Source organism: Astyanax mexicanus, chromosome 17 (genome assembly GCF_023375975.1).
Source record: "Astyanax mexicanus isolate ESR-SI-001 chromosome 17, AstMex3_surface, whole genome shotgun sequence".
NCBI classification, from domain to species: Eukaryota; Metazoa; Chordata; class Actinopteri; order Characiformes; family Acestrorhamphidae; genus Astyanax; species Astyanax mexicanus.
In genome coordinates, this window is record NC_064424.1 from 33,481,477 (window position 1) to 33,509,161 (window position 27,685).

A 27,685-nucleotide genomic window follows, 5' to 3' on the forward strand; every position below is an offset into this window, starting at 1 on the left:
AAAAACCAGACTACTGCAGCAGCATGAAGGATTACCCCATCAAATCCAAACACCACCCAAAACCCAGCCCTATACAAGATCCAGTCTTAAAACCCAGCCCTATACAAACCCCAACCTGATACAAATCCCAGTCTCAAAACCCAGCCCGTTACAAACCAGTCTCAAAACCCAACCTGATACAAATCCCAGTCTCAAAACCCAGCTTGATACAAAACCCAGTCTGATTCAAACCCCAGTCTCAAAACCCAACCTGACTAGCCTGATACAAATCTGATTTTCAAAACCCAGCCTGGTACAAACCCCAGTCTTCCAGTGAGGTGGCCCACTAAATAATAAACTCAACGTTTATTAAATTCAACCTCAAAACCTAGTCCAATAGGAAATCTGACCTGTTGTCAAATCCCAGGGGTCAACTTTACACAACTCCCACCTCCAACACCAAACCAGTCAGAGTCCATCCGTTACCAAACCTAACCATAAAAAGCAACCACTTTCCAAGACTACAACTAGAGATCAAATTATTAAACCATATTACAATCCCAATCCAAGCCTATAATGTATAACCTGAACCCAAAAGTTACCCCTAAATCCCAGTCAGATATCAAACCCAAGCTTAAAGTCTATCCCAACAGAAAAAAACAATGCCAAATCCAATCTCAGAGTGAAGCCAGACACCAAACCCAATAACAAAACACTAACCTTCAAATGCTGACTGTAATCCAGCCTTAAACATATTCTTAACGTAAAACTGAAATTTAACCCTAAGCCTAAGCTTTTTCCACAGATGTGTGTGCATATACTGTACCTTCCAGCTTTCAGAGCTCGCCTTCCTCCTCCAGCAGCACCGAATCCAGCCGTATACATCATTAATCACATCTGCTGCAGTTTCTGTTATAAATGTTTGAATAAACGACCCAGAAGACTCTAGCAGACCTGCTGGTGTTAACCCAACACAAACGCTGCTCCGAACGAAACATTCCATGATTCGAACATAGGCCATGTACAGACTCCCATCCCAAATCTGATTTCTGGAATATCTAAATTGTATCCAGATTCACTTGATATTTTGGAGAACTAAGACCACACTAAATCCAAACCACACCTGGAAAAGGTTTGAAATGCGATTAAAATCAGATTTATACAGATGCTTATAGTCTGGATGCTCGTGACGTTAGTGCAGGGGTCCAATAAGAGCAACAAACGTTAGTTATTGACTCTGACCTTGTTACTGTAGCAACCCACGCAGATACATACGTGAAATCCAGACAAGCAATTCTGGTCTGATCACTTGCAATAAACAGTGCAGACAGTCATCTTAACAGATCTGATCTGAAAACCAAATATGATCTGCTTGCAGTCTGAACACAGCCTTAGAGAAATTATTCTGATTACTTTACACTTACATGAAAACACATTACAGCATATTTGTTTTAAAAAAACAATTTTATTGTAAGACAATCTAAACCATGTTACATCTTCTGAAAGTCCATTAACAGTCTGAGAAGACACACATTATTTAAATGTGTCTGACAGAACACAATGTCATGGTGTTTTGCTGCACAGCTCCAAACCAACAGGAGAAAAAGAAAATGCAGTAAATTACATCGAGTAGAAACTCAGAATAAGCTGCTTTATTGCCTTTTCTGATTAACAAAACATGTTTTAAAACAAACTCTGAAATCACGGTACTGTAAAGAAAGAAATACACACAGGGACACAAATTCGGCTCTTCTACAGAACCTTGTATCTTCCTTTGCTGGTTGGCTGGTACGAGTTTTGCTGAAAGGCAAAAAAAAAGTACATTAGTAACAATTACCTGAAAAAATATCTAATCAGTCTAATAACCTGTCTGTTCTAAACATTACAAATAAACTATATTAATACTGTTTAATCAAAGCATTACAACTCCGAACACACAAACTCTGAAGCCCCTCCCACTCAGTGTTTGCCCTAAGTGTTTATCTGTAATTAAACAAGTTTGGGGTTCGTGGAGTAAAAAGAAATCTGATCATAATTTTAAAAAATCTGTTCTTTATCAGATTGCTGCAGTTACCTTTCAAGTAGTCATGTAAACAGCATACTCTGATTTGTCAGATTGGAGTAAGGTCTAAAATCTGAATAAGAAATCTGCTAAAAGAGCTGGATTTTAGCTTTTTATTATTATTATTATTATTATTATTATTAGCTTTTCAGATTTCTCAGGGCATGTATACTCTTAACACTTTGTCTGTTTCTGTCTGACAACAGACAGACCATGGCACTGTATATAAGTGTGCAGGGTTTATCACAGGACCCGCCAGATCTTGTCCATACACTTTTGGAACAATGCTGAAACTGAAGAATAAACTTAAATAATCTTCTTCATGCTGATGTTTGTTCTTATTATAGCTTGATGTGTTGAAAGAAAAAAAAAAAAAGCAACTTATATTTCGGGTTTCATGTGATGCTTGCATCACGTCTTATTCTGTAGGTTTATTGGCTGGATGCAAGCAAAAATCCAATTATTGCCAGTTATTTTCCTCATTGTGATTACTAAATCTTTCAAACACTTTAATCATTGCAGCCCTAATTTTAACAAGACCCAAAAGTCAACAACCAGCAGGAGCACGAGGTCAATAAGAAAGTTAAAGCCCCTCTCTGGTTGCAGGGGTCAAAAATGGAAAGGCAAAGTGGTAAGAGTAATCATGTCTACTGTCCCAAGTTTAAAGAGTGAAAGAGGCTTTTTAAGTTGCTCATCATCAGTGAAAAGTCATAATTTGTTTTAGGAGAATTAACAGTGCAGCTAGTAATTAAGTAAGTAAATTAACTGTTCAGCCTCGCTAAAGCAACTGAAAGAATAAATGAATAAAAGGACAAAACATACCAGACGGATGAGCTCTTCTTTGATGAGCCTAGTGATTTCAGCTTTTGCCTTCTGCACTGCCAGTTCATTAGCACCTGTAAAAACAACACAGCATCAGAATAGTTCTTTTAATGACTCATTCATTCATTAATGGCCTCAAATTAATATGTTTTGCCTTAATTATGACAAATGATTGATTAATGAATGATCGGCCACATTCTCTTTTAGTATAAGCTTCTCAAGAGTGTCCGATGTTGCATGTTGCTTTCACATCACAGACAGGATGGGGCGGGGTCATTTGACCACACACACGGAACTGTTTTTTTTTTAAAGGGGACAGTTCTTGAACACACAGTGAGGACAGTATTAACAGATTAACTGACATAAATAAACAGACATGAAGATTACGTAGGTTTAATGTTCTAAATGTCTGAATATTTTTTAATATTCAGATTAATTGTCCAGTTCTACTGTAGATTCTTCTTAATTTCCATCAACCTCAAACATCATCCAAATTCTAACACTGCTGAGCATGTGACGAGATGGTTTGCTACCAAAGTGAAGCATCCAATTAAATTGACAAGAGTGATGAAGATGATACACTGCCTGGCTCAAAAAAAAAAAATACACCACCTGGATTTAACTAAGCAAATGATCTGGGGTTGATGCTGCAGTTGGTCTGCAGGTTTAGGTTCAGCAACAGTATGTGCTGAAAGAATGAGGTCAGCTGACTACCTGAATATACTGAATATATAGACCAGATTATTCAATCAATGGATTTGTTCTTCCCTGATGACACGAACATATTTCAAGATGATAATGTCAGGATTCATGGTTCTGGAATTGTGAAAGTGTGATTCAGATCATCATTTTCACACATATATTGTTCACCACAGAGTCCAGACCTTAACCTCATTGAGAATCTTTGGGATGTGCTGGAGAAGCTTTGTGCAGTGGTCAGACTCTACCATCATCAATGCTGCAAGATGTTGGTGAAAAATTAGTGCAACACTGGATTGAAACTAATGTGTGCTGCAATCAGCTTAGCTAAAGACTGTCCAATAAAATATTAGTGTGTGTGAACTTTTATTTATTTTTGGCCAGGCAGCGTATATTCTATATGTTAATCAAGATATTTTCTCATTACATTTAATTTGATATAATAACAATAAGGATTAGGACTGCAACTAATTATTTTTGATACTCGCTTATTTTTCCAATTAGATAACTGTTTAAAGACATGCTTTCCATTTCTGCTTCCTGTGGATATGACTCCTATTTCTTTGTCAAAATGAATGAAACAGCTGAATGTGGGACAAACCATTAAGATATGTAATGATCTGAAATAAATAAATAATAAATATATAATTATATCTTCAGTGACTGAACTGCTGTATTATGCAAAACTACCACAGAACACTAAGGGAGTCACTCCAAAAACAGCAGAGTTTATAATGAAGGCGCTATAAGGTAAAAAAAAAAAAAAAAAAAAACAAAGACATACTCTCAATAGCAAGATAGATCTTGCGTTCTCCCTCTTTGGGTTCTTTTCCGGGAGGGAAGTATGTGCCTCTGATGGTGATGGCAGCTTCAGAGTACTCTCCGATTCTCTGCAGAGCCTCCTTAGATGTGACCTTCCACCTGGCCGTCTATAGAGCAGAACAAACACAAAGATTTAAAATGTTATGTTTTTGTAAGAAATGTGACAGAAAAACTGCATTTAAAAGCAGTCAAAGAAAAATTCAAACTCAATCTTTCAACATCTCTTTGTGCTGGAATTCATTCCTGATGTTAAACAATTAAACATTTTTTGCCCTGTAAGCTGAATGTCTGGTGTCCTCTCAAAAGAAGCAGACAGTGTGTTTAACAGAAAGAAAGAAGGCAGGAAGTTATACCTGAGGGAAGTCATTGATCTCCAGCTCCTCCTCGTATCTCTTGATGCTCTCAGCCTGCTCGGCAGCCTGCCTCTCCTCCTCCAGCTTCTCCACGGGCGTGTAGTTCAGCTTAGCATTGATCTTCTCAGCCAGCTGCTCAGCGATGGTTTTGGCAGAAACGGATGGGGCAATAATGGTGCCGCCCCTCATGATGGCATTGGTAGCCTGCTGCATCACATCCTGTTATTAACGGCAAAGATGAAAAACAGAACAAATCAGAAAAACAAGAGAGAAACTTTCTTACGTCATTTGTAAATGTGCAGATTTTGGCATCAATAACTACAACTTTGATGTAATCAATATCAAATTTGCAGAGCAGCCATATACAGGGGTAGGACAATGAAACTGAAACACCTGGTTTTAGACCACAATAATTTATTGTCCCGATGGACAGTTTTTGGATACAATCCGGGTTAGCACCCAAACATCCCTTTCAGACAGCTTTCTCTTGCGTCCACATTTAATCCTGTTGGATGTGGTTCATGCTTCTTGGTGGTATGCTGATGTTACCCTGGATACTGGGGCTTTTGATACATCACAAAGACTTGCTGTCTTGATCTCAGATGCGCCAGCAAGACAAACAATTTGTCCTCTTTTGAACTCTGGTATTTCACCCATAATGTTGTGTGTATTGCAATATTTTGAGCAAAACTGTGCTCTTACCCTGCTAATTGAACCTTCACACTCTGCTCTTACTGGTGCAAAGTGCAATTAATGAAGATTGGCCACCAGGCTGGTCCAGTTTAGCCATGAAACTAAACACCACACTAAAATGACAGATGTTTCATTGTCCAACCCCTGTATATGTTGTGGTGCTAGCACAAACTTCTGCGTTTTAATCAGGTGTTTATTCATACTAACATCACAGCCAGTTACTACAGACTGTACAATGTTTCATTATCTTCCTCATTATCTTCCTTTAACTACACTAAATTTAAAGTGACCAGTGATTACCTTACCTATATATTACTCCAGTCATTAAGTAATTTCCAGTTATAGCGATTTTAGGACTTGTCTTGTATTTAAGTAAAATAATAATACTCCATTTCTGGTAAAACGATGCTATACCATGTTAACAGATATTTTTGATATTAATTGTAAAGTAGAAAAAAAAAATCACAAATGCTATAATCACAATCTATATATTTGAACTGGATTTACTCATTCCAAAATAAAAGTGAAACAAGACATAAATAAGCAAAGCTGCCCCCAAGCTCGACCCCTGACCTGTGCCTCTGCACCCAGGTTCTTCTGGGCGTTGATCTTCAGGGCCAGCTTCTTGGCGATTTCCAGTTTCTGGATGTTTCCAGCTGAAGGAGCTGCCAGACCAGTGAGACCTGTGGCCGCAGTGGCTCCAGTGAACCCGGGAGCAGCCACTCCAGCACTGCTGCCCGGCGCCGTCAGGTCCTTCACCCGCTTCTTAGAGTTAAACATGCTCTCAATCTGCTCGTCAATCTGCAGGAAGAGAAAGAGTTAACAGAACAGTGGAGCTAAAACAGAGCCACTCACAGCTCAACAACAAACACAACCACGTAATGCTGTCACACATTTTTCCCCTTTTTACATAATTCAAATGGACTATGTCTTTACATTAAGTCAGAATTTTATGATAAATTTACCAAATTTTATGATAAATTGCACTAAACTTCCATTAAAATTCAGAAGTTTTTTTCTCTAGCAACTGCAAAGTTACTGTTTTGGAGACATTTGCACACAGATCTATTTTAAGCTTTTTAGAGTATTACATAAGACCAATTGGTACATTTGGCAGTCCTGCTGGAAAATGAAATCTGCATCTCCATAAAAGTTGTCAGCAGAGGGAAGCATGAAGTGCTGTAAGATTTAGCAGGAAAACACTGTACTGACTTTGGACTTATTATAACACAGTGGATCAACACCAGCAGATGATATGTCTCTCCAAACCATCACTGATTGAGGAAACTTCACACTAGACCTCAAGCAGTTTGGACTGTGTTTCTCTCTTCCTCCAGACTCTGGTTCTTTGATTTCCAAATAAAATGTAAAATTTACTGATGATCAGTGATGGTTTGGAGAGACATGGCATCTGCTGGTGTTGATCCACTGTGTTTTATCAAGTCTAAAGTCAGTGCAGTGTTTTCCCACAAAATCTTACAGCACTTCATGCTTCACTTTGCTGACAACGTTTATGGAGATGCAGATTTCTTTTTCCAGCAGGACTTAGCACACTGCCAATTGCCAAATAAGTACCAATTGGTTTTGTAAAATTTTAATTTTCTGAATCACAGGGTTTTTTATTGGCTGTAAGCCATAATCATTACAATAAAATAAATACTTGCTTAAAATTTATCATTCTGCATGTAATACATCTATATAATATACGACTTTCACATTTTGAGCTGAACTACTAAAATAAAGGAATCTTCTTATGATATTGTCATTTTTTAAGATGCACTAGTATATGGAGCTGGGCGATATGGCCCCAAAAAAAAAAAAAGTTTTCACTAAAATGTCCCTTTTGTGGTTGAAGTGCAACCAGAAACAAGCCAAAAAACAATTGTAAACAGTGATAACATCTAGTAACTTTTAGAAAGCTTTCTTTAACATAGTTTACAATGCACCCTCAATCTTAAAAAAAAGGGGCGGGGGGTGCGCGCGGGGGAGAGGGGCGGGGCTAAGCTTACTCTGAAGTACAGGAGCCCACATGGGAGCGTTGGTGGTGAAAATTAAAACTCAGAGAAAATTGATTTTCATAAAAACACATAGTCCTTAACTGTAAATTCACAATGAATCAATAAAATCGATTAATCGCCCAGCTCTACTAGTATATAAAAAATTTGGACTGCAAAACTGTGCAAAGCGAACAGCTGACCGCTTGCTGAAGTTATGCTTTTGCCCGCAAGTTTGGTTGGGCATACAAAGTAGCCATTTTTAAGAACAAAACAGAGGCAGATAGAAATACCTAAGTTTTAACATTTTCTTTCAGTGACTCTTTGGGGAAACTTTACTATAAACCCAACCCGGGTACCCTGGTTCTGCAATAACTCAAGAAAAAGCATTAAAGCCTCAGACTCACATCCAGTGCTGTGTCCTCATCATCAGAGTCATGAAGACCAAGTGCAGCTTTCTGCAGCTTTTTCCTCTCGTTAGCCAGAGCGTGCTCAGTCTCGTCAAACTTGAACCCTTTCCCAGAGAAGCCGCTGCTGCTTTTGATGATTTTGCCCTCCTGCAGAAAAGAGCCACAGTGTTAATATTCTCATTCTAGGCACCACACGTGCTAATTACCCAGTTTCCCCTACTAGCTAGAACACCCTCCACTGGTAAAGGAAACACATGCTGACTAGGAACTATGTGAAGTTCCTCTACTACTTCTAAATCTGCGGCTAATGCAACACCACTGGAGCTCAACATGCTGCTAAATACTGTGATGTCAGCTAACAGACACCCATGCTGATTAGAGTTGTCTAAGTTGACTGATGGTGGAGAGGGGGAGATAACCCACCCATCCTAGCATCCTATGTTTATACAATATGGGAAACAGACAGACAGGAGTGTGCAATTAAGGAATAAAAATGGATTTTAGAAAAAAAGACCAGATGGCACAGAATTATAGTAAAAGAGTTGCTCTGAATAACAGGCTGTATGAGAACAATAATTAGTATTCATGGTCTATGCTTGCTGACTTTAATTTCTGATTATTTTATTTTTACAGTATAATTATAAATATTTCTGTAAAATGACACTTTGTCATTTTCCAGATATTACTCAGCGATCCGTTGGATTTTGTTCATGCTTACAACCATTTTGAGGCTACAAACACTTCAATACACACAGACATTTTCAAAAACACATTAATTTCTTTTAAACACCAAAAAATAACTAAAAAAAAAATCGTTGCCAAAGAATCAATAAATGGAGATTTGAGTAAACTATAACCATAATCCACATATCATATTGAACCATACAACCTCCTAATCTAACCAGCACTCATCTTTTGTCAAAGATTGTGATTGGCTGATTGGCCATAATGGCTAACAAATTATTTTTGGCTTTATAATAAAAGTATCTTGGCCAATTATATTAAAACGTACTAAAAGAAAAATATCCAGTGATTAATTTTATTTGGACTATTTTATTTTATTTGAATTTTACTAAGTAAACTAAATACTAAAATTATGAACTTTTAATTAAAACATATTTGCATTTACTTTTTAAGTATTTTAAACAGGGCTAGCGTATTTTATTACAGAGCAACATATTTGAACTATTATTGTAAAATTATTTTTGTTTAGTGTAGTTGCTCCTAGAATCTCCTGAAAATAACCTCTGGCATGTCGTCTATAATAGTTTTGTAATTGTTTGGTGAATAAAGGTGCATATAAAGTTTGGTCTAGTGTTGTAAGAGATACAGTATTTACCGCATGTGCTACTGACTGATGTTCATTACAGGGAACTTTTATGCTAATCATTTATTTATTTATTTGCTCCAACATTAAATTAAATTGTACAGTTTAAAGTACTTTAATGATGAATGTGAGTAATTTATCTGAAATATTCACAGAGCATGTAACTGATTAAGATACTTTTTTTTAAAAAACTGCTCATAATTAAACAGTTTAATGTAATATATTAGCCAGATAATATACTGCTCTGAACAAACGCTGTCTCTGCTGCTTCATACAGTAAGAGCGCAGTGTGTGTTTAGGTTTATGCTTGTGTGAAGCCAAACAGAGGGGAAAAAAAAACTGATCCCAACCATAAAAACCAACTATAGGTGTGAAAACGCCCTTTTATACTCAGCAAATTAAGTTCTAATTTAGAAATCCTAGCCGAGATGTTTACCAAAAAATAAATAAATAAATAAAAAAAAATCCGCTGTATTATTATGCATTGTTAATTCCAGCGCCCTACATTAGTTTTATCTTCCTTCAAACAAACAAGCATAATACTAGATAATACTATTATACTAATATAAATCTAATTGCATTTTATATTTCTTACATTTATTATTTTATTTATATGTAAACGTCCTCTATAAAAACTTGCAAGCGCGATTAATCGAAGTAATCACAGAATATTGTTTTGATTAATCAGATTAAATTTTTTAATCAAATGACACCACTAATTTAAATGCATAAATGGTTCTACATCTACAAGCATCTGTTTTAAAATGAACAAGAACCCTGTTTCAGTACTATATAGAACTTATAGTGAAACCTATAACGTGGTCTTACAGCTTTCTGCTGTTCTTTAAAGGTGGCCCACAGCTGTTCCAGCTCAGAAGGAACGGCTGAACCCGACAGCTCCAGAGCTTTGATGATGTCACCAGCGTAGCGTGCCTGCTCGTCGGTGATGAACGTGTAGGCGAAGCCCTGCAGGAAAACAGACAAGAACAAAAGAAGGATTATTTAAACAAACTTCCCAAGAAACAAATAGCACTAAACACCTGCACTGATATGTCGAAAGTCATGGGACAGAAACGAATGGGCCTTCTGCACTGAACCTGAAAGTAATTTCTGTCAGCTGTGTGTCAGTTCACATGGACAATTCTAGCTAGGTTCTGCTGGTCACAACCATTGCCACCAGTCTTCTGTGATGTATTCCCGGTACACACATGACACTGTGGATCTGGAAACATTAGAAATGGAATTTTCCATCTATCTGGCTCCAAGTATCAGGTCTTCACCAACTCTCATAATTCATATCATTTTGCCATGAGCCCAATGGCCAGTGTTCAGCATTAATCACAACACCTCATAACTTACGCAGGAGTGGGTATTCCTAAGCTGTGCCCTTACGGAACATTTTAGAATCAATTCATATTTCATATTAATATTCAATGAAGTTTGGCATGTCAGTGTATAAAAGCTCCAGCACCATGACTAACTGTGGAATTGTTTTTCCCTCTTGTTTACAACTTTGATACATTAACTGTTAAGTTGCTAAGCAACAATAAACAAAGGAATCAGCACAACTACAATAAAAATATAAGCAAACCATTTAAAAGTACCTGGATTTCTACACTTGTTTGTAAATATAGTATGTGGTCTGATCATTATCTTTTTTTTAAGTCTAACTTTACAAAAATTACACATTTTTACACAATTACACAAATTTACATTATTATTAGTTGGGATAGACCACAGTTCAGGCATCTACAGTACAGGCAAGAAAAAAAATACATTTGCATGTAAAATGTTTTGACACAATTAAATAAAAAAAACAACAAGTTTATCAGAACTGAAGGCAACAAAGCAACCCCCCATCCTTGATGCTCCCTCCACCATGCTTCACAGTTAGGGTGAGGTTTTAGTAAATGTGTGCAGTTTTTTTTCTCTAAATGTAGCTTTGTGCATTCATGTGTAAATGTTTTATGGTACATTTTTTCAAAAACACTGTGGAAAGACCAACCATGTGATCTTGGACCAACTGTTGAATGTTGAATTGGGTCTATATATGTTCACTTAAACAAAAATTAGACCACATTAATCTATTATTAGAGCACAAATCCAGGTACTGACCTACATTTTCTTGCAACCTAAATCCTATATTAGTTAAGGTCTTACTTTATTTCCCGCTCTGCCTGTGCGGCCGGCCCGATGAACATAGTCTTCGTAGTGGTTCGGGCAGTTGTAGTTCACCACAAGGATCAGCTGCTTCACATCCAACCCTCTGGCTGCCACCGAAGTGGCCACCATCAGTCTACAGGCCCCGTTTTTAAAGTCGTTAATAATGCTGTCCCTGTCGTACTGATCAATTCCTGTAGACACAAGAATAACAATATTTAGGAAAAAGAGAAGAAAATAAATGAGACCAAAGTGGGTAATACTTCACTAATATGAGTATGTGGGGGAAAAAAAAAAATCACCACATCAAATATATTTTTTTTTTCATAATTTTATTTCAATTTTTTCCCCCCCATTTTGCTCAGCCAAATACCCAACCCACTCATTAGGACTCCTCCCATCACCAGTATTGCCCCAACATACCAAGAGGGGGTAAAGACTAAAACATGCTTTCTCCGACATTGCTTCTTTTTTCAAGCTGCTTAAAGGAAAGAGCAGCAACTCGGTTCCAATACAGCAGATCATAGACGCCCTTTGCTTCGGACATCACCCTTTAGTGATGTGGGGAGAGAGAGCGCCATCTACCCACCCAGAGGGAGTGAGGCCAATTTTGCTCCCTTTGAGCGCCGGCAGCTGAGCAGGGGTTAGAACCTGCGACCTCCACAGGCATTCTGTCAATTATATTACTAATGCACATGCGCTGTTTTTAACAACAGCTAAATGTTGGGCTGTTTGTGGGGAACAGTACCTCCATGAAGAGACATGCAGGGATAGGAAGCCTTCATCAGGTCCTTCAGCAGACCATCAGCATGCTCCTGTTTATCTACAAAGATGATGACCGACCCCTTCTCCTGGTAATGACCAAGAATCTCCAGGAGCTTCAGGAACTTCTTGTCTTCCTCAATCACAATCTAGAATAACGCAAAAAGACAATGGGCTTTAAACATTAATAAATGTATAAATTTTGCATTCCAGGACAAATATTATTAGAGTTTTATCATAATATTATCAAACTAATATACACAATAAAAGCAGAAAATAAGGTCTCCATCCTCACCACATGCTGCTCCACATCTGAGCAGACCACGCTTCTCCCCCCGACCTGCACCTCCACCGGCTTGTTCAGGATCCTGCGGGCCAGAGCCTCCATTGCTCGTGGGAAAGTGGCAGAGAACATCACCGTCTGACGATCCGGCCTCACGTTATCCATTATACGCATCACCTGGACAACACATGCACACACGCATGTTTGATGGTTACTGGGGTGTCCCGGGTGGTTTCTATGGTGTTGCTAAGTGGTTGATACCGTAACCATTGTGGTTGTTGTGCTGCTGCTAAAAGATGCCAGAATGGTTGTTATGGTACAGGTAAGAAATAGTTATGGTGTTTTTAAGTGGTTACTTATTATATTCAAGGTGGCTGCAATTGTGTTGTTAAGTGGTTGGTACGTAGGTGAAATGGTGTTGCTACGGTTTTGGTAGGTTGTTTCTAGGTGGTCAATATCTAGCATGGTTGCTATGGTGTCCAATGTTGGATCAAACAGCTGTATTTAAGCACACTTCACACAATAAGCCTTTTTGACTAGTAATGGTGTAGATATCTTAAAAGACGTGATATAAAATTGGCTGCAAGATTCCGGCAAGTTTAAATAATAATAAAAAAAGGAAGCTTAATACAAATCGGATCTGATATCGGATATTTAGCTGCTTTAAAATGTCCAATCAAAATTATGCAATAAAGCAATTACTTTAGTCTATAACTTAAAATTACGTAATTATGGCGATTTAATGAAGCAATTAGCTCTGGCTTATCCAGTTAGAGTTAACTTGAGTTTAATCTAACTCTTAATGATTGATCACTGTTTATTAAGACAAAACTTCAATCAGATGAAGTCACTTTAGAAGAAGTTTGTTTTTAGAAGAAGATTGTTTTTAGAGACAATCCTTTAATCAAAGTTGAGCTTTAGATCTTCTAAACCAATCAGAACTTCTAAACCAATCAGGGCCAAACTTCTGACCAGTCAAAAAAATGTTTTCACTCAATTAAGGATAAACTGACAAACCAATAAAGGCAAAGAATTTGACCAATCACTTCTGATCTTCTTGATAACCTGGACACACTGTGGTTCTTTCAGAGTATGTCTTTACTATGCCTGCACTACTGCTTATACTTGCACTGTCACACACACTTTAATTCAACCTGAATTATTAAGAACTTCATGCACTCATTCTCTTTACCAGTCTTAAGCTTTTATACCTCTATATTTGCACTACTGTTATACAGGTTCTATTTATACTAGCACTATCATTCCCTTTTTAATAGTTTTAATAAAACTATTTGACTTGACTATAGTAGGTTGCTCTATGACAAAGGTTTGACAGCAGCGCAAGATGCTCAGAAAGAGTGTAAAAAAAAAAATACAAATATTGTATTGAATTGCAATATTTTGTGTCGATGTTAAGATTTCTTTATAAAAAAAAAAATAAAAAAAACATTGCTAATCGTATTGCTATGGACACAGCAAAGTTTAGACCATTGTGTTTTTCATGACTTAAAAAAATGTCTGCATTATAATGCTAAAGTCATCTAAACTATGAAGAAATACATAAAATGGAAAAAATGGAAAAAAAAAAGTGTCCAACAAACTGAATGTTTTATATTTTAGATTCTTCAATGTTGGCACTTCTGGCGTAGGTGACAGCTTTGCATATTTTCTGACTCTTTATGACAGCTTTATGGGATAAAGTCTTCTGGAATGGCTTTCAGTTAACAGAGTTAATTACTTAAATTTCTTTTCCTCTTAATATGTTTGAGAGCATCAGTTGTAAAGTTGTGAAGAGGTAGAGTTGATATACAGTGGATAGCTCTATTTGAGTAGTGTTCTAATCCATATTATTGTGAGAACTAAGTAAATAAAAAAATGTCAGTTAATCCTAAAAAAAAAATCACAAGTCACAAAGACAATCAAAAACGTTCTGATGAAACTGGCTCTCATCAGGACTGCCCCAGGAAAGAAAGACCAAAAGTTATCCCCGTTGCACAGGATAGGTTCATCAGGTTACTACATGATTCATTATGTGTTCTTTTGTAGGAAGACTTCAGTATTAAGAAAAAAAAAGAAAACCACTGAATGAGAAAGTGCGTCCAAACTGGTACTGTACATAAATATTAACAAGCAATCCTCGCATCCTGATAAGTATTGTATCGCCAAGCTCATACACAGCTCATGCTTATACACAGACTGACCTGCGGCTCAAAGCCCATATCGAACATCCGGTCAGCTTCATCCACCACCACGTACGTCACCCTCCGCAGGTTTGTGACCCGGCCTAAACACCCAAGCACAAAACACAAACACAGTGTGAGAAATACATTCTAAACACCAGTTTAATAAGCAGCACAAATCTGAACCCTAGTGGCTATAATCTTTTTCAAAACAGAGCATTAAATAACACGCAGTCATCTCTGCGTACCATCGGAGGGCCAACGGAGCACCTGTTATACCTGTCACACTACAGCATCATCAAACATTTAAACACCTGAGCACCTTTCACCTGGGAGAAACACACAGAGGTTACCGCGCATGTGTGGAACAGAAAGAACTCTGCTTTCATTTACACTAGTATACACACCCACCCACACACACACACAACCACCTGCACACAGTTAATAATAACAGTAGTAATAATAACAAATGTAATCTTGCAAAATTTTTACTATATTTACATTTAATTTACTCCTTATGTCTGATTAATGTAATTTATCACTATAAAAAACAAAGACTGCTCATATAATAATTAGGGATGCTCAAAACACTTGGCCAATCCCTAATCATATTAGCACAAACCCAAATCAGAACATTTTGGGAAAGTATGGAAAATGCTAAATAAATCTGTGTGATCTGATTGTGGACAGCATTAACCTGAGATATTTCCTGTTTCGTCTGCTCAACTTAATATTTTGTTAATATACATCCATTCATCTATTTCAGTAAATTCATTCCAAACTCATTCTCAAGTGTGTGAAGTCTTTTTTCTATCCCAATTCTTTCTGCAAATCCGTCTTAAGATGTCCAACGGTACAGTGTCATTAATGCATTTTCCATTATGAAATTCTTCATATTTCACTACTGGGGACAGGTCAGAACTGCAGACAGGTCAGTCTAGTACCGTCCACAGCCATGCCTTTATAATGTGTGCAGCGTGTGGTTTTGCATTGTCTTCTTGAAAAATGCATGGAAATAGATATAGGGCCCTATCGTACACTCTTTGCAAGGAGTGTTGCGATGCATGTTGCTACCTTACAACCCATCAACAGTCTATTCTCACGCCTTGCGCCCACACCGTAACAATAGCATTGGAGTTTAGGAATAAATCTACACTGATGGGCGTGGTGGTCTGGAAGTGAGGTGTGTTCAGGTACATTTCTGGCGAGTGGCTATTTTAGTGGTGGAAAAGGCGCCACTGACTGAAAGGAACCTAGACAACAGCCAGTCATCAGAGTCCATTCCTATAAGTGTGCCCAGCGCCTGTACATCCCCATTTAGTTAAAACACAGGCACACACAGATGGGCTGCAGAATAAAGAATAAAATAAACGTGCAGGTGAGTATCCTCTGCTGAGATGCACAAATGCGCCTCACTATTAATATATGAACATGCCAAAGCCAGTGCACACCTGCCTCCTAAAGGAAATGTCAACTGGCACACTGATTGGTTTGCTAACCATTACCCCCAAAACACACCCATGATTAATTAAGATAATTAGTTCATGCCTTTTACGCATTTCGAGCTGCGCAAGGCATATTTTTTGGGTCCTCACGATACACACTTGACCAGTGCACTATAGAATGCTAAAATAGCCCATGGCTTTGAAGGCAAGCAACCATTTGGATATGTAGCTGATCATCTTGGTACAGAGCTTATGCCGTCTATTTCAACAGAAAAAGTTCTAAAATATGAATTGATATGATATGATTGTCTGACCACAATCATAATGTTGTAATACCTTGATGTAGTGCTATCGGAGGGATCAATAATTCCTTGAATAGTTTAATAATATTATGCTCTGTAAAGTTAGTAATACATGAATCCCTTTCCATCATTCTTAAAAAAAAAAATGTAATGTAATTTTAGGAAAATTAATGCACTTGTTACAAACTGGAGATCCTCTGCCCATCTTTGCTCTTAAAAGAATATATATATTTTTGTACCAAATCATGATTATAGTAACATGTTGACAACACCTAATTGCTTTTTTTCCCCTCATTACTCTTAAGCATCATATATAAACATGCAATATTTTTTTTCTTTGAGTGTGCTATATTCTTGCACTAATTCCAAGAATGTGTTGCAGGCCATGAAATGCAGGAATGGATGTATATTAATATTTTAAATTAATCAGACAAAATATGGAACATCTTGCATTTATACTGTCTGCAACTAAATAAAAGATTAAGTAAATGTAAGAATTGCTTTTTTGTAATGCATATTTAATATTGCGCATTTCTTTTTCTGATTTGGAGTCGTAGTAACTTCTGACAAATATATTATTTTACCTCTTGCCTGTAACGTAGGTCAGTTCTAAAAAAAAAAAAAAAACTAAGTACTGAATTTGTACTTCATAAATACATTTATGTAGGTCCTTTCACACTCCTACACACAGTTCAGCAGCAGTAAATGTTCAGCAAATCTCAGAGCCATTGATGTTAGCATCACCTACCTTCAGTGCTGAATCCTCAGGCCACGCCTCAATAGTCTTGACGTTACATTTTCCAAAATAGTCAAATAATGTGAAAGTTTAGTTAATGAAGCGGTTTCATTTTCAGAAACATTCCACTGAACATACTGCCAGAGTGTTCTCTGAAATTATTAAACATTCCATCTTAAACATTAACAACAATAATCAAGGAGAGACGGGTCAACCTACCACTGTTGGCACCCAACATGTCAATCATTCGACCTGGTGTGCAGACGATGATCTCTGCTCCTCGCTTCAGCTCAGCAATCTACTCCAATAAACCAAAAAACAGCAGAATTAATCACATGCATAACAGGATGTTTTTCAGCGGACTATAAACTGAAAACACATCACTGTACTGAGAGTACTGTCCTTCATTATTTCAGAACCCTACAGGACAAACACGGAGCAGGCACTACAGGGTGGCCCCAGGGTGGCTAATTCTCAGCACTGCAGTCACACCAGCATGTACAGATGTCTAATAGAGCGTCCTGAGAAGAAACAGTGTTTAAAACTCCAGCAGCACTGCTGTGTCTCATCCACTCGCCCCTGCACAATCCACACTACTAACACAACACCACTGTATTAAGAATGACCCACCACACAAATAATAGCTGCTCTGTGGTAGTCTCTCCTGGAGGTTCTGAGCATTGAACAACAGGGTGAAAGGAGGATAATAATATATACATTTAGCATTACAGGTTTATACACACCTGCTCACTGATCCCAGTGCCTCCATACACACACACCACCCGCAATCCCAGCGGCTTGGAGAACTTCTTACACTCCTTAGTGATCTGCAGAGCCAGCTCTCGGGTCGGGGTCATGATCACCGCTAGGAGAAACAGAATTTGATTCCACATTAGTGAACTAAATCCATACTTAGAAAAGATAATTTATAATTGGAAGACAAGCTAATTACTTTAGTTAAACCTTAAATCTGCATAGAATTCATCTTTTTTCTGGTTAGACAGTTCACTTGCATTCTGTCCTCATATCACACATTTACATATGCAAGGTAAAGCTAAGCTATGTTTTTTGTATAGAAATTGTTCATCTTCGCTCATGCTGCAAAATTCACTTTGTTTAAATGGCAATCGTTACATATGCGTCAAAACTAGGGCTGAAAATGTCTCAGTATTACAGAGTACCAAAAGTTCTAAAAAAAACAATGTGGTGCCAGTTACAAAATTTCTGTTTCTCCCTCACTCTTTATCTGTCTTGCTCTATTTCTCCCTCTCTCTCTCTCTCTATCACTCCCTCGGGCTGCACCCCTCTCTCTCTCCTGAGATATTAAAATACAGTAAAAGTAAAAAAAAGCTCTAGTCTGCCTGACCTAAACCACACTACCCTATTATTATTAATGCCCTTCTCTCAAAAATAAATAAAGGGAACTAGCAGCATTAAAAAAAAATCATGATTATAAATCGTTTTTAAGTGATTCTCTTAAAACAAATGCATAAAGTAATATTTGTAGGAAAAGTTTGTAGTTTAAGCACAAGCAATGATTTTTATTCCTAAATAAGCGCCACAAACATGCGGCAGTATGTGAATGAGATTACTTATGTTGGCTGTTTTGTGAGAATAATTATTGTCTTTGTACTTTTTTTGTTACAATTTAGAAAAAATAATTGCTTGGGTATCGGTACAAATTCAAAGTATCATATTGGAACTGGTGTCGAACATTTAAAAACGGTACCCAGCCCTAATCACAAGATACACTGTTTCACACTCATTTATAAAACTCTGCTGGGTCAGTCATCACCTTACTTACAAAACCTTCTGCAACCAGTATCTGTTATGTACCAGAACAGGGCCTCGACTTTAATTAAACTAAAAAAAAAATAAAAAATCACACAAAAACACACGCTGCTCTTGGCTCCTATCATTTCAAGCATCTGCTGCTAAAGACTGGAACACACTCCAGAAGACATGAAAATTAGAGACAATGATTCCAATTGCTAATTTTAAGAAACACATCTGGAATATTTTTACTGATACTTGCAACTGTTTTGCTATGAACTGAGCGTTTTATCTATTTTTTTTCTTCTCTCTCTGTCTTGTTTAACCTCTTATCGTTTTTGATGTACCCTTCTTTTAGGTAGCTTCTGCTACTTGCCAGGCTTTTATTGTAAATTAGAATATGTTCTTAATGACTTGCCTGACCAAATTATATAATTATATAATAACAATAAATTAGTTAAATTAATCATTTCTAATTAAACTCAGCTCGTTTTCTTTAGCCATGAAGCTGGTGAAATCAGGAAAGATAAACAGTCTCTTGCCCTGGTATTGTAAAGTTTGGACGTCAGAATTAATTGGTAGAAATGCACCCTGACCACTAAAGCCCGATGGGCGTCGTCACTTTCGGGTTTAGCCCAGAAAGATCTGCATGCCTGGTCTCATATAATTTTTTTTCTCCAGCTGAAGCAGCTCTTGCAATAGCTCACCATCAAATAAAGTTAGACGAGGCCCTTCGATTCCCTCCATAACATAAAATAAACAGAGATTATTCTGTCTCTGCCATCCTTCCAGGTCCTCAAATTTTATTGTTAGTGCCTTGACTTCTGCCTGGGGCATAAGCAAAGGCAACTCTATCTTGGTTATAGCGTCGCTATGAGAGAAGTCTTTGAAAGTTCAGTTAAAACTTTGTAGAACGACTCGAACTGCCCTCCAGCAACTCAGAGTGCGGTGACATGCAAGAGCCCTCAGTCTTCTCACGGACTGTGCAAGATGGCTCTGACTTAAATAGAATAGCTGCCATATCAGACCACACCACAAACACAATATGATTTTGAAGTGTCCAAAAGATCAAAGACAAAAGTTTAGTGAATAAATATGAAAAATTATGTACAAGGAATTGAAATGAATACACTGCCCCATGGAGCTGTATATGCCCCCAGTGGCGGCCCAAGTTGGACTCAATCAATGCATCAATGAATCACTTTAACTACAAATGTGATATGTTGCCATTGCAAAATATCTTAAAATTATCTTCCATTGATTTATTGATCTTCTAAACCTGGGAAGCTGCATATGCTGTGTGCCTTGTGCGTAGCAGTTGGTCTGTGATACATACTACTTTAAACAGAACTTAAGCAGTTCTTTTATCTATTGATAACTTACATATTTTGATATATAAGAAGAGGAAAAAGAGAAAGAAAAAAATGAAATGGAGTACCAATGGGTCCTTCTCCTTCCTCCAGTGGCCGTTGGTCTAATATATGGCGGAACATGGGCAGCAGGAAGGCGATGGTCTTCCCACTTCCGGTCTTGGCGATTCCGATGAGATCCCGTCCAGACATGATGGCAGGGATTGCCTGGGATTGGATGGGTGTGGGCTTTTCATAGTTGTGTCTAAGAAAGGACGATAAATAGTGAAATAGTAGTTTAAACCCATTTCTAAAAACATAACCAAACATGAACTCTCTACCAGGTCGTAATGCCAGAAATTCCATGTAAATTATCAATTATCTGAAACATTATCAATAGGAAATGTATATATGTACAGTAGACACCCTTGCAGGCAGAAAGATACTGCACATACTTTTTAAGGGCGTTTAAGACTTTCATGGACGTCCCACACTGTACCCAGGTCTTGATAGGTTTGGGGCAGCCCTTTCCCTTCACGGTGATGCCCTCCAGCTCCAGGCGGTACTCGTTCACCTCTGAAATGGAAGGAAATGTTTTATCGACCGCACAAAGACTGCACACTCCACAAATACTACCCTGTTTAATCTAAACTCACCCTCCGGAGTCATTCTGGCCAGTTCAGGAACTTCCACATAGAAGTTCTTGCGGTACGACTCATACTGGATCTTTTGATGATCCACAGGCTCGAGAATCTTCCTCTGCTTTGTCTGATAGCCGGTAAGGGCGGTCTGCAGGTCCACCTCCTCCTCTTCAGATGAATACTAAACACACACAGAAACACACCATCAGGAAACACTGAAAAGGACATTACATTTTTTGGTTCAAAGAATCAGTTCAAGGTTTACCTCCATGGCATCCTGATCATTCTCCATGAGCTCTCCCTTTTTCTTGGTGGTATGAGGAGTCTTCTTCGTTTTGACTACAGTCACAACTTTAGTCACAGTCATTCCACCTTTCTGTAGATACACAGTAAAATCAATGTATATCAGAAGTGCAAAACGCTTCATCAAAGAAAGTAAGTGCATAAATGAATTAATTTTAAATAATTATATGTACACACATACACGTATGTACCTATAAGTATATAAAATTAATTAATTTACACATTTATTAATATGTATTAAACACCTTCCTCAGTGTAAATAAATGCACTGAGTGCCGCTGCTACGCCAGGAGTCATCATCAGAACCATGACGGCAGCGAAAGGAGCTGAAGCTAGCGCTACGGGATGTAAACAGTGTTTTTTTAATAAGCTTCTTGAGCACTTTTAAAGTTATTAATGCCTCGCTTTAAATATCAAGGCTCTCCGGATTCTACCAATGAGGTGTGGCGCTACTTTGAGCCTGGATAACAGTGTAAAAAGTGTTGTATTGGGGCAAAGTATGCCTTTTGTAAAGAGTGCTGGGCAAAACGCACAAAATCACTGGATCCCAGAAGGCTGTGGGTGAGCGGCGGTGTGCAACTTAACAAAGGTTAATACTTTATCATATTACTATACCCAAAGTCAATTTCACACCAGAGTTCTATTTTAAGAGAACCATCTGTAGGACTTGACGCAACACCCTTAAGTGATTAACTTGGGTAAGGAAAATTTTCCTTTAGGGTTTATATTTAGGGGAAAAACTTAAGGTGTTTTATTAAACCAGGCACTGCTACTTAACAAAATCAACCAATCAGCTTACTAAAATAATATCAAAATAGTATATTTTTTTGCAGCATATTTACTGCATAAATATAAACAGCAAACACACATTATGGAGCCAAACACTTTTTGGTTTTTACCAGTGATTAAAAATATATCAATATGTTAAAAATACTAATTTGACCCTTAGAGACTCATATGACTGGAGGTAACTGCCCACTGGAGTAAAGTAAAGATGGCCGCAGAGTGAACAGACTTTTCTAGGAGGACTCTAATGTGGGGGCCCAACTTCTGTCCACTGTAAATCATTTAAATAAAATCTGATCATCACTCCCTCTCACCTTATCATTTCCTCTCATGGTTCCCATGTTGAACTTCTTCACCTCCTCTTTCACTTCCTCCATATATGCATCCAAAGGGTCCAGCTCCTCTCCGGTTTCTGTCTCCATTGCTGCACTCTCCTCAGACTTTCCTTCTTTCTCCTTCTCTTCCTCTTCTTCTTCACGGTCCACCGAGGATGGACCTTCCTCGTCATCATCTGAACAACAAATTAAAAATATTAATACTAGCATTTGTATACTCGTATTCATATGCTAATCCAAGAGCAGACATTTCTTTTTATAAACATTATATTCCACCTTTAGGACTTTAGCCCCACCCACTCAGCCTGCACTAGTGTAACTATGTTCATTTCACAGTTTAAAGCCGGTACAATTAGAGAGTTTAGGGACATACTCATAACTGATATGGGTACTGTCTGCAGTTTATATGCATGGAGTAAATATTCTTTTGATAGATGTTTTTGCCACATAACATTATCTTATGTTAATTTTTTTTTTTTTTTTACAAAAACAGACTCTTGTTAGTCACTGATCTTTACAAAATAATAAAGAATTTATAGAAGCTTTTCTGCTAAATGTTTGAAACTGTTAGACTTAGTTAGTTGGTATATACTGTTATTCCAAGAATACTGTTATTGCTGTTGAAGGTGGAATATGGAGCTACATTAGTGTTTATTTTCTCCATTAAAACTCTCAGTTAAAGTAATTTAACACACAAGTCTTAAGGGAAAAAAAGTGTGATTAATTGTGATTAATCACAGAATTCTATTCTATTCTATACTACAAATCCCCACTCTAAAGGAGTTTACATACCATCATCGTCTTCCAGACTCCACTTCTTGCCCTGTTTCATCTCCTCAAGTTCCTTCTTGATCTCCCCAATGTTCTCCATGGCCTTTTTCCTCTGCTCCTCCCTCCATTTCTCCACTCGTTCCTTTCTCTTCCTCATCTCCTCCTCTAGTGTGTTCTGGTCGAAGTCTTGCTGCAAAGTGGAAAATATTTAAGGTCATTAAATCTGATAACTTTACATCTGATTCGAAAAATGCTTATTTGCTCTTAAACTCACGTCTTCAGGCTTTTCCTCCTCCTTCTCCTCTTTTATCTTCTTCTTGTCTACGAGTTGCTCTCCATTGTCTGATCTCTCCTTACTGCAATACAGAAACACACTATCAGTACAGGATCAGGGGGAACAGGTTGTGTCTGTAATAAATTGGCTATACAGTATTTAGGTTTTCTAAGGCAATGCCAAGTTAATAAATATTTTGTTTATTCTGTACATAAAACTTAAATGTTTTTTTTATGTATGTTAATTGTACAATTCTAAAAGAAAAAACTTGATTATGTCTACTGGTTCTATTATGCTGCATTTATATAGTTTAAAATATAGAATACATTTGAATATAAAATCTAGTCTATTAATGGGCCTTTAAACATATATAAGCTGCACTTAGCCTCTAAAATATTGGGTATACAGGCCAAGCTGTGTGTGTTTGTGTTAGTGTATGCATTATATTTGCTGTAGAGTAAAGGTGTGATAAAATAAAATGTTTTAATGTCAGTCATTCTGTGGCACCTCACCCCTCGTCATTTTTTCTACTCTTGCTAGGGCTGGAAGATCTCGACCTTCTTCCTTTGCTTCTACTCCTGGACCTCCGGCGCTCTCTGCTCCTGGACCGCTTTCGCTCTCGACTCCTTGAGCGCCTGTGAGAGAACAGAAATGGAAAACTTACTGTAAAGCATAACATGAGAAGGTGGGGCTGCAAATAATATATTATTTCAGCATAGCCATCACCATGTGTAAATGCATATTAGTTACATTGCAGGGTGTTTTGATTAAATCTTACACATCATGGTAGTTTTTTGTACTGATTATACACACCTCTGGCGTTTCCTATCTCTGGAGCGTGACCTCCGGCGTTCTCTGCTTCTTGAACGATCCCTCCTGCTTCTCTCACGGGTGCGGGAGCCAGCTGGCTCATCTCTCTTTGACCGCTTAGAATCAGGAGAGCGGCTCTTAGACCGGCTACCGGACCTTCCCCTGGATGAGGAGCGTTTCCTGTAGTGCCTGATGTAAACAGTGACATTAATTATACATATGTGGCAACTCTGGCGTATAAAAAAATATATAGAATTACAGATCTCTTTAATGGAGTTTTTACTAATATCAGCTTTGAACTTTTTACTAGTAATATCAAACATACAGATCTATAAAATTATTCTGATATTGAATATTTATATAATTTGTTGTGATACAGACTTCGACCACATTATCCACCACTATGACTAGTCATACATTATTATTTTTATTTACATGAAATTTCTCTGTCTCAACCTTATCTAGAATTACATTTTTCTAGTGTGAATTATAATTCCAGAAATCTCAAATTCTAACTAGTAAAAACTGTAGATTGAGGTTTCAATAATATTATTATTACTGGTCAACACCTGATTTGTAGATACGTAAAAATACATTATAGAGATCTAAAACTAAACATAGGGTTGCATAATGCAAAACAAATCACAGTATATTTCTTGGTCATTAAGTACTCATGATATCCTGAATAAGTTTACTGTGGGTACAAACAGAAAAAAAAATATCACAATACAATAAAATACACGGTCACTGGATACACTGTAATGAAAAAGTGATTATTGCATTATAGATCAGGTGTGATTTTAGTCTAAAAGTGAAAGAGTGAGGAGCTGTGACAATTTGATTTACCCAGGTGAGTCTCTCTATGTCCAAAAATATATAATTGCTAAGTGAACAGTATCTCGTGTGGCTGAATGCAATCCACATCACTTTCTAACAGCTACTGTAAAACTGTCAACTGTGAATCTCTGTGTTTACTTGATTTTCTATCAGGCGCCTGAATGTAAATACTGCAATGTTTAAGGTGGAACGGTAATGTAGCTAAGCCTTTAGTTAATACATAGATAAGACCTGTAGGTATTTTTAGGTTTGTTTACAGAAAAACGAATTAACTATGTATTAATTTAACTCAACTAAAAATATTTAGTTAGCTAGTTAACCTAAATCCCCGCCATCACTGAATTCACGTTTAAACAACGCAACGTTAGCTTTAGCATCATTAGCATCCCCGCTGTCTGTGGCTCTCCTCGGCCTTTGCGACCTTTAGCTGAGCTCTCCGTGGGTGCGGCAGCGTGCTGACTGCTCACACAGATAACCCCGCTGTAACCGCGGGTTTTAATAAAGCTGTGATAAAAAAATAATTTATATCTTTATTCACCTCGACTCGCGGCCCATCGCGCTTCCTCTGCTTCCTCCACCTCGGGTCAGCCGGCAGATCGCATCAGCAATCGGCACTTTAGCGCCCCCTGCAGAAAACACCCAACGGAGTACAATTAATATTATTACATACAGAGAGAGAAATACACCAACAGGTATAGTCCCCACCGGGGACTCCCCAGAGGTGTGAAAAGTATGCACAGTTTTCATTACTCAGGTAGAAGTATATATACTAGGGTTTAAAATACACCTGTATGACTGTTCTAAATATTTTTATAAAACATCTTAGATATTTAAGTGATTTTAAGACTCTATCTGTGATACAATTTCAGTTAGTTGGCCAGTAATGTCTATTTAAGTGATCATACACACAAAAACACTAAATAAACAGTTTTCATTAGATATAGCTATAAGTATTCATAAGAGCTATACATAATAATAAAGTTTCAGTAAATATTTATTTACAGCATAGTTTAACTTGCTGTAAGGACATGTTAACTAACTTAACTTATTAGTCAAATGTGCCATGGTGATAACCCAATACTCATATAGCGTTACATTTTATCTGTAGATTTGAACTATAATGTTTACTGTGGTACGCGGGTCCAGATAGCCCAAGTTCATGAATTAATGAACTTATATTGTTTGTTAGCAACATTAGACCCATAGTGGTTTCTTTGCCTGTAAGCCACAAAATATTAGCCTCATAGCTTGCGTGCTTACTGGTGTAAATAAAATTCCACTGTATGTAAGCAGGGCTTTTGTATAAACTACATTAGCCTAATAGCTTCAATGCTAAATGTTTAATAATTTAATAACTGTCTGAATGTACTAAATGTGTTATTACTTTACAACACTCAAGATGCGCTGTTAAGATGCCGTCGCTGTTTTATTGAGAAGGGCCTGAGTCTGACTGCAGAACCGGAAGCTGCAGTTTTAAGACCGCAATTTCAGGACCGCAGTTCTAGGACCCTATGTTTTCGCGACACTGCCACCTAGCGGTCGTGGACACGACGGATTACAGTCGGAATGTGAGTCAAGTTTTATAGTCTACATTTAATGTATTCAAATATTCAGATGTTTTGAATTAGACATCAACGTAATCTACACAGGATGTGACTGTATACGTAGCCTAAACAGTCCCTGGATTTTTGTGTGTGTGTGTGTGAATTTTAATAGTTGAATTTTGTTGGATTCTGTCAGAAACCTGTAAAGAACTCTTTTATGTGATTTACACATTTTACACATTTCCTGAACTACAATACTGAAATAAAAGTAGGTTATGTTTGTACCATCTGTAATATAAAAGCTGCATGTAAGTTTGAAGGCTGCTTACTATTAGTAAAAAAAAAGTTTAAAATTAAATTTAAAAGAAAACAAGTTATACCTCATTTTAAATGGTGCTGTCTGTTTACAAATTTAAAAAAATATATAAGAACTGAAAATCGTAATTATAATTGAGAATTGCTCATATATTTGAAGAATATTGAGATTTAAAAGTAGTTTGAATCCATTTCGGATATCAAACATATTAAAGCCCCACGTGTTCCTTGTGTTTTGATATGTGGTTGGGAGTTCTAAGTCAAAGTAATATTTGGGTGAAATAAACATTAAAAAGTGTAAGTAGTTAGTAGGGGTGGGCAATATTATATCGTATACAATATATCGTGACACAGAAATATCATGATATTAAAAATCCATATCGTGATAATAGAGATGTTCTGTCTTAAAAGTAGTATATTTTTTACTGTGAAGCTTTAAGTGTATTAATTGTATAATTGTTTTAGTTTGCAGTTTATATGCATGCACTAAATATTATGCAATATTATTTGCTGCATTATATAATTTTATGCTATATTATTTATTTTGCCACATTATGATAATGCTGTTATACTCTTATACTACATTCCTGAAATTAATTAATTATTTTTCTGTTTTCCTATATCGCCAAGTATATCGTTATTGCAAAAATACCCTGAAATATCGTGATATTATTTTAGAGCCATATCGCCCACCCCTAGTAGTTAGCTGAATTGGTAATATTTGTGTGAAATATGCCTTTAATTATGTAAGTGGTTAGCTAAAGTGTTGATATTATATTAAGGAGTAGTAAGTCATTTATTTCGCTAGATGGCAGTGCCGCGAAAACATAGGGTCCTAGAACTGCGGTCCTGAAATTGAAATTTTATTGGCTTTTGAAAAAAAAATGTATTTGTTTATCTGAAAAAAGAGACCCATGC

At 37.2% G+C, this 27,685-nt stretch overlaps 1 protein-coding gene across 1 annotated transcript; it reads right to left on the minus strand.

Moving 5' to 3' along the window:
• Nucleotides 1-1,432: 1,432 nt before the first annotated feature.
• Nucleotides 1,433-26,310, minus strand: ddx46 (DEAD (Asp-Glu-Ala-Asp) box polypeptide 46). Its single transcript, XM_007238897.4, has 24 exons — nt 26,293-26,310; nt 25,447-25,534; nt 24,075-24,260; nt 23,774-23,896; nt 23,262-23,343; nt 23,009-23,177; nt 22,196-22,392; nt 21,058-21,168; nt 20,808-20,973; nt 20,607-20,727; nt 20,241-20,416; nt 17,773-17,894; nt 17,249-17,327; nt 14,568-14,650; nt 12,379-12,543; nt 12,070-12,232; nt 11,322-11,515; nt 9,990-10,127; nt 7,832-7,981; nt 6,004-6,231; nt 4,738-4,956; nt 4,347-4,491; nt 2,864-2,937; nt 1,433-1,779 (listed from the first exon to the last, which is right to left on the minus strand). Exons 2-24 carry the CDS (start codon nt 25,461-25,463, stop codon nt 1,732-1,734), a joined length of 3,156 nt encoding a protein of 1,051 aa, XP_007238959.1. The 5' UTR covers nt 25,464-25,534; nt 26,293-26,310; the 3' UTR covers nt 1,433-1,731.
• Between the last annotated feature and the right edge of the window lie 1,375 nt (nt 26,311-27,685).